Source organism: Tribolium madens, unplaced genomic scaffold (assembly GCF_015345945.1).
Source record: "Tribolium madens isolate multiple individuals breed KSU strain unplaced genomic scaffold, Tmad_KSU_1.1 Scaffold_19;HRSCAF=116;Tcas5.2_LG9, whole genome shotgun sequence".
Taxonomy (NCBI): Eukaryota; Metazoa; Arthropoda; class Insecta; order Coleoptera; family Tenebrionidae; genus Tribolium; species Tribolium madens.
The window spans coordinates 1,399,457-1,407,988 of NW_025400983.1; the positions used below are offsets into that span (position 1 = coordinate 1,399,457).

Consider the following 8,532-nt stretch of genomic DNA (forward strand, 5'->3'; position numbering starts at 1 on the left):
TTGATAAATGTCTTAGTTTCGCTGTTTTTGTTAAATTTCAACAAGTTTTGACCATTTTCCAACGAAATAACAATTAAATTTGATTGAAGACAACAAATTAATGAAAAAAAAATCAGAATTATATGAATCTGAAAAATTTATTACAATTTATTTATTATTTTTTATCAAAAAAGCACGTGACGACATGCAATTAATTAAAAAATTTAAATTTAGTAACGTTTTTAACACGAAACTCACAAATTTTGGGAAATTTTATTAAAATAAGGTAAATATTAACCAAATTAAGTCTAAAATGTTTAATTATTGTTTATTTTTCAATATTTAGAGCATTTTTCTTACAAAATTATCTTACAAAACGGTGAGGCAAGAAATTGCAAAAGTTGCTCTGAAATGCGATATTTTTTGTAAATTTTAAGCGTTTTTATGAAAAGACTCCCGAAATTTGTGAGATTCTAAAAACTAGATATGGAATTCCAAAATTACTTCTGAAATTCACTATTTACAATAATACCTTGAAACCCGGAAAGCGGAAGTATTGCACTAGCGGATTTTATGTTGAAAAATACATAAACTGATGTATTATATTAGAAGCGCAGGTGTATATGCCGCTTATTTCATCTCAAGGAGCAATACATATGAAATATTCCATTGTGTAAAGCATCTTTTTACAATCTCTAACAATACTATCACCGAAGCTGTAACATGAGATAACTACTAACTATTACACGTGAATAATGAGTTATTAACTGGTTTTAATATATGCACATGAGACTCGAGTAATGAAATTGTTACAAAGAAACATTAAATGTTTCTGAGGGTCGAAAATACGTCGTAAAAAGTTACGACAAGTAATTTAGACATTACAAACACTAAACGTAAAATATTTGGATTGATAAATACCAACAGGGACGTAACAATTGGCACGTATTCGAATAATTCTTGATTTATTTCAGTGTTACCGTAAAAAGAACATTTCCGTAATTGTTTTCAGCGAAATGACCGATATTAAAACAGCATTCATGAAATAACACAAAATTTCATTGTTGTTCATTTAATTTGCATTGTGAGTTTTTTGCAATTGTAGAAATTTCAGTTTAGCTTTTATTAAAAAATGTCTCTAATTGCACTTTGTAAATTAAAAAAAATAGAAATATTATATTAAAACTAATTATTTTACATCATCTTTGTCGGTATTTTTTGTAATATATGTTTCGAATTGTCGTGGACTCTCAAGGACGTTTATAATATATTTGTTTTTATATTGGAGTATTTTTTTGATAATTTAAATAAAAATAAATATTAATTATTTAATTTTAATTGACATTCAAAAAAATAATACACCTTCTTGTATAAAAATAGTATCTGGTTCAAGTTGCTGTGGATAATCAAAGTCACTTAATTAATTTCCCAAAGTATATTTACGCTTTTCGTAATTCTTTATTTATTTTACATAATTAAGATCTGTATTTTTATGAACTTTATAATTCAAATTGCCGTTAATTGTAATTAAATGTGGATTTTGTCAATAGGGTTTTACATTGTTTACAATTTTTTACTTTTTACTTAAAATACGTCTCGAATTGCCGTGGACACTCAAAATCACTAAATTTGAAATGTATTTATTAAAATAAAAAATAATTATTTTAGAATTTTTTATTTCAGAAGATTTTTATCTGTATTTTTATATAAAATATGTTTCGAATTGCCGTGGCCTCTCATAATGACTAAATAATTACATTAATTAGTCTATTCTAATTGAATAAACGAAGTTTTGTTATGTTACACTCATTGTTTATTATCTTTAATTTTTTACTTAAAATATGTCTCAAATTGCCGTGGATACTTAGACATTTAATTAACTTCGTAAATTTAAAAAATTGGAAATGTTTTATTAAAAAATTAATTATTTTTTTAGTTTTTTATTTATTTTACATTATCTTTATCGAAATTTTTATGTAATATATGTTTTAAATTGCCGAGGATTGTCAAAAGCATTTATATTGGAGTATTTTTCTGATAAAAAATGATTAAAAAAAAAAAATAATAATTATTTAATTTAATTGATAAAATAATACTTCTTGTATAAAAATCGTATCTGGTTCAAGTTGCTTTAGATAATCAAAGTCACTTAATTAATTTGAAATTAAGTATTTGGTTCCCTAATTATTTAATTAAAACGAGTTTTGTTAAATTGCATAGGTTTCAAATATTAATTTTGTTTTTCAGATACTTTTAATACTATTATGTGTCTCAAATTGCAAGTGTGCAATTATTTTGAAACTAAAGTATTAATTTTAGACTAATTAATTAGATTAAATCATATTTTATCATTTCCACTTAATATCTGTTTCAAGTTGACGTAAATAATCAAGCTCAGTTAACTAAAAAAATTAAATTAAGAGAAATAAATTAACATTTTTGATGTCAATTTTTCGTGACATTTACTAAAAATGAGTAATACCTTTTGAAACTTATTCGAGCCTTAAAAAAATAAGAAAATACTAAATTATCTTTTATTATTGTAGTTAGTATCTGTTTTCAGATGCTGTGAATAATTACGCTCACTTAATATACAGAGTGGTTTTAAAAAAATAGTAGGCACTGTAGAATTAATTTTTAATTCTCATTTTCACAGTTTGACCATAAATAAAAATTCTACGACACCTAAAGTTCTTTAAAAATTACCCTGTATATTGATGTAGATATTAGTAATATGTGTTCCGAATTGCCGTGTGAATTTTTGAAAAAATAAATAACTGATTTAAAAACTACTTTTTGGTTTCTTTTTTGAAATATTTAGATTGTATTGTCATTTTGGGCAATTTTTTCTTGTTTTATGTTGGTGCGACACATTTTTTTTTAGTTTGGGTTTTTTTTAGTTTTTTAGTTCGATTTAGATATTAGTAAACATGAAATAAAACACAATTTTATTGTTCATTATGATTTTTTTCTCAATTGTAGAAAATTCAGTTGTGAGTGTTTATTATCTTTTAGTTTTTATTTAAAATATGTCTCAAATTGCAGTGGACACTTGAACCCTAAAAATAGCATCTGGTACAAGTTGCTGTAGATAATCAGTCACTTAATTAATTTGCAAAATAATTAAACTTATTTTACATATTTAGTATTTTTATGTACTTTATAATTCAAACTGCCTTGGACTTTTAATTACGTTAATTAGTTAATTCTAATTAAATGTGGATTTTGTTAACAGGATTTTTTCGATTTAGATATTAGTAAACATGAAATAAAACAGAATTTTATTGTTCTTTGTGATTTTTTTTGTAGAAAATTCAGTTGCGAGTGTTTTCCGGGGTACAGCGGCCCTCAGTGCTCCTCCGGCCCCAACTCGTTCTGCAGCACCTCGCCCCCGACTTGCAAAAACGGAGGCACTTGCATGTAAGTATGATAATTATTTATTTAAATTTTTCCCGAGAAATAAACAACAATTGAGAGATTTTGTAAAAAAAAAAATTTGAAAAACCACAAAAGTAAGTTTACAATGTTTCATTCTCATTTATTTCGACAAGTTTAGAGCATTTTTCACTGAAAAACTAAATAAATTTTAAAAACAACTCACTAAATTAAAAAAAAAAAATGCCGCACAAAAGTAGAAAAATGCAAAATTATTTCTGAAATGCTTTTTTGGTTATTTCCATGGTTTTAGATAGTGTTTTACTGAAAAATCACTAAATTCGAAAAAAAGAAAAAAAGTGCAAAAGTTGATAAATGTCTTAGTTTCGCTGTTTTTGTTAAATTTCAACAAGTTTTGACCATTTTCCAAAGAAATAACAATTAAATTTGATTGAAGACAACATTTTTTTTAAAACAAAGTAATCATTAACAAAAGTAAATCTAAAATGTTTTATTTTTGTGTATTTTTTAAAATTTCGAGCATTTTGTCCTTCGAGATTAAATAAATTTGAAAAATTTTCTCGCAACAATGAGGCAGAAAATTGCAAAATTTGGTCTGAAGTACAGTTTCCACTAAAAAACCTCACAAAATTCGTAAGATTTTACCAAAACTAAGTAGGGAATTTCGAAATTACTTCTGAAATTCACTATTTTCGCTTACAKACTTTGTTGAATTTAAACAGTTTAACTGAGAAGCATAATACATTATAGATTTTGCTAGAATAAAGTAGAAAATTGCAAAATCAGGTCTAAAAGGTCTTATTTTCACTTATTTTGATCACTWTTAAACATTTTTTTAATCAAGAAACTAAATAAATTTAAAAGATTTAGCAAAACAAGCCGAAAATTGTAAAATTGGCTTTGAAATACGTTCTTTCTTCATGATAATAAGAGCATTTTTGCCTAGAAATTTACTAAATTCCTGAAAATTTACGACAACAAGACAAGAAATTACAAGATTAGCTCTGAAATGCAATATTTTTACTCATTTTGATAAATTTAGTGTTTTATCAAGAAATGCACTAAACTTGAAAATGTTGTTAAAGCAGTAACAAAAATTGCAAAATTGTCTCCAAAATGCGATGTTTTCTATAAATTTAGTAACCTTTCTTCCCGAGAAATAAATAAAATTTGAGAGATTTTGTTAAAAAAAAATTAAAAAACTACAAAAGTAAGTTTACAATGTTTCATACTCATTTATTTCGACAAGTTTAGAGCATTTTTCACTGAAAAACTAAATAAATTTAAAAAAAATGCCGCACAAAAGTAGAAAATTGCAAAATTATTTCTGAAATGCTTTTTTGCTTATTTCGATGGTTTTAGATAGTGTTTTACTGAAAAATCACTAAATTCGAAAAAAAGAAAAAAAGTGCAAAATTTGATAAATGTCTTAGTTTCGATGTTTTTGTTAAATTTCAACAAGTTTTGACCATTTTCCAACGAAATAACAATTAAATTTGATTGAAGACAAGAAATTAATGAGGAAAAAAATCAAAATTTTATGAATCTGAAAAATTTATTACAATTTATTTATTATTTTTTATCAAAAAAGCACTTTTTGTTGGAATCAAAGTGACATTAATTAAAAAGATAAAATTCAGTAACGTTTTTAATGTGAAACTCATAAATTTTGGGAAATTTTGTTAAAATAAGGTAAATATTAAAATTTTATTTTCCCAAAAAAGTTAAAATTCAAACAATTTGATTCAAAAATATTCAGAAAAACAAAAACATTATTTTGGATAATTTGTTTTGAAAGTTTTATTTTGTTTTTGCAAAGGAAGATTTCAAAAAAGATAACTTTACATAAAATAAAAAATTAAGAATTGTTTAAATAAAATAAAACTAAGTGGAAAATTGAAAAATTGTGTTGTAAATGCTTTATTTTTATAGCTAAAAATTTTTTTGATATATTTTGTTTTAATATTTTATTTTATCAAAAAATCTGATAATTATTAATTTCCTTGTTAAAAAAAGGAGTACTAGAGTGGCATTTTACCCCACCACTGCTAGCAAGTAGTGGGGATTTTGTGATGATTGGTCCTTGTTGGTGATGGGAGGAGACTAAATAAAGTGGTGTGTAATTAATTAATGAAAATAAAAATTTTAAGTAGAAATCAATTTTGTTTAATTAATAATTTATTGAAAGGAAATGTTATGTAATTTGTATAAATTGCATTTAGTTGGAACAATCTGTTTAAATTAAATAAACATCGGTTATCCAAATATTTCCATAATAAAATGGTGGAGTATAAATTATTCATCTTTAATTTTCCTGTTGAATTAATTAAATTAAATTATTCCGATGCATTTTGATTTGTGAAATAATTTGTGCGCTTTTACGGTAAATCCTAGAAATATGAAATTTTAAAATTTATCAAAAAAGACTAAAAAATACTCTTTTCTAAATCATAGTTAATTCTTGTAAAAAAAACTGATGTCTTATAAGTAGGGTGTGAAAAAACACTGTATTCTTGATATATAGGATGATTAAGTTAAAACTGTCCTTTTTACGTAACAGTCTTTCTTGTTCAATCATTCTCTAAGTAAATTAAAAAAAATACAGATTGTTTTAAATAACACTTTTTATGTAAAGATCATTCAATTGATTTGTATTGAAAAAAAGATAATTTTACAACTCAAAATCTCAGAAATATCTCTGAAATTTCGGTTAAAATTCAGTNCTTATTTCGATGGTTTTAGATAGTGTTTTACTGAAAAATCACTAAATTCGAAAAAAAGAAAAAAAGTGCAAAATTTGATAAATGTCTTAGTTTCGCTGTTTTTGTTAAATTTCAACAAGTTTTGACCATTTACCAACGAAATAACAATTAAATTTGATTGAAGACAACAAATTAATGAGGATAAAAATCAAAATTTTATGAATCTGAAAAATTTATTACAATTTATTTATTATTTTTTATCAAAAAAGCACTTTTTCTTAGAGTTTTTAACGTGAAACTCATAAATTTTGGGAAATTCTGTTAAAATAAGGTAAATATTAAGCAAATTAAGTTTAAAATGTTTTATTATTGTTTATTTTTCAAGATTTAGAGAATTTTTCTTACAAAAAGAAATTGCAAAAGTTGCTCCAAAATGCGGTATTTTTTGTAAATTTTAAGCGTTTTAAGCAAAAACGGAGGCACTTGCATGTAAGTATGATAATTATTTATATTTGCCCCAAGTTTACGGTCCCTTTACCATATAACAGACGAATTGCTTATTATTTCGCCCGTCTCTGTGAGAGCTTAATGTCGGCAGGAGGTCTATTACAAAGTTTTATTGCACCATTACATGGAAAATAATTAATTTCTTAAATATGGAACGACGTGGGAAGGGCGGAGAGGCGCTTACGTTTTTACTTTTCGCAACAGGAGGACAGTTTTGGGAAAATTAAAAAAGCGGTTTAGGGGAAAACTTTGACGGTGTGGAAATAGACTTTTTGTGCTATAAAAACAGTTATTTATTTGCTTATAGTCGCCAAATTTGAACCTGTGAGTGTTTTAACGAGAAACTGTGGGAAAATGAGGATAAAAACTGCCAAATTATATCTAAAATGTGGTATTTAATAAAGTTAAGAGCGTTTTTCAACGAAAATTTAAAATATTTTGCTAAAACAGTGTAGAAAATTGTTTATTTCGATAATTTTAAAGCATTTTTTGGCAAGAAGTGGGGCAAAAAATTGGAAAATTGAGTCTAAAATGTCTTATTTTATTTTTTTATTTTGGTGGATTTAGAGATTTTAATGCAAAACCAAGTAAATTTGAAATTTTTCTCTAAAACGAAAACAAATTGCAAAATGAGTTTTTGAATACGATTTTTTATGAGTTATGAGTGTTTTTGCCAAAGAGTTCCCAAAATTTGTAAGATTTTACCAAAACTATTTAGGAAATTGCAAAACTACTTGTGTTTTTTTTTATTTCAATTATTTTGATGTATTTAAAAATGGTTTTGCAGAGAAACTTAAAAAAAATTTCCGAAATAAAACAGAAAATTGCTGAATTTGGTAAAAGAAGTTTTAAACTTTTGCAAATACTTGTAAATTCATAATTTTAAGATGTTAGGAGAATATTTTATCTAGAAAAAAATGCAAAAATTGACTTCAAAACGTTGTATTTTCCATAAAAAATAAATACTATATTATATAAAACAAAGCTATAAAATGTTAACAATCATACAACAATTAAGATGAAATAAATTAAACTGAAAGAAATTTAGTAAAGTTTTTCGCCGAGAAACTAACAAAGGTCGAAAAAATGAAAAGAAAAATTCCAATTTTACTTTTGAACTGCATTATTTTCGATTATTTTGATGAATTTTGTTAAAGTTTTGGTGAACAATTTTATAAATTTGTGAGATTTTATCAAAATAAAGCAGAAAATTGCAAAATCAAGTCTAAAACATCTTATTTTTACTCAAGTCAGGTCAGGTCAAGTCAAGTTGATAAGTTCAAGACAAAATATTTTTGTCAAAACAGGACAAAAAATTGCAAAATTGACTTCAAAATGTGTTTGTTGTAAATTTAGTAGGTTTTTATACCAAGAAATTCAAAAAATTTGGGAAAATTTTGCTAAAACAAGGTAGATATTAACAAAATTAAGTCTAAAATGTCTTATTTTTGTTGATTTTCTAAGATTTAGAGCATCCTTTCCTGAGAAATTAAATAAATTTGAAAATTTTTCCAAAACGATGAGACAAGAAATTGCAAAATGCGATATTTTTTGTAAATTATGAAGTGTTTATGAAACTCCCAAAATTCCCAAAATTCGTGACATTTTACTAAGTAGGGAATTCTAAAATTACTTCTGAAATTCACTATTAAAGTCTAGATTTTGACAAAATAAAGTAAAAAATTACGCATTTAAGTTTAAAAAGTCTTATTTTCACTTTTCCATAGGTTTTAAACATTTTTTTAATCAAGAAACTAAATTAATTTAAAAATTTTTGCAAAACAAACAAAAAATTGTAAAAATGACTCTGAAATACGTTTTTTTTTCATGGTTTTAGGATCAATTGACACCTAAAAACTTACTGAATTCCTGAAATTTTTCGACAAGACAAAAAATTACAAGATTAATTCTAAAATTCAATATTTTTACTCATTTTGATAAATTTAGC

General features: G+C 24.5%; 1 protein-coding gene across 4 annotated transcripts in view; it reads left to right on the plus strand.

The window, feature by feature from the left end:
* The window catches only part of LOC123013719, a 196,451-nt gene that overhangs the window by 133,210 nt on the left and 54,709 nt on the right, over positions 1-8,532 (plus strand). For all 4 annotated transcript variants that reach the window (XM_044412445.1, XM_044412454.1, XM_044412464.1 and 1 more), the window contains exon 3: positions 3,289-3,399. In XM_044412445.1, coding sequence (XP_044268380.1) covers positions 3,289-3,399 — 111 coding nt within the window. The remainder of the gene's footprint in view (positions 1-3,288; positions 3,400-8,532) is intronic.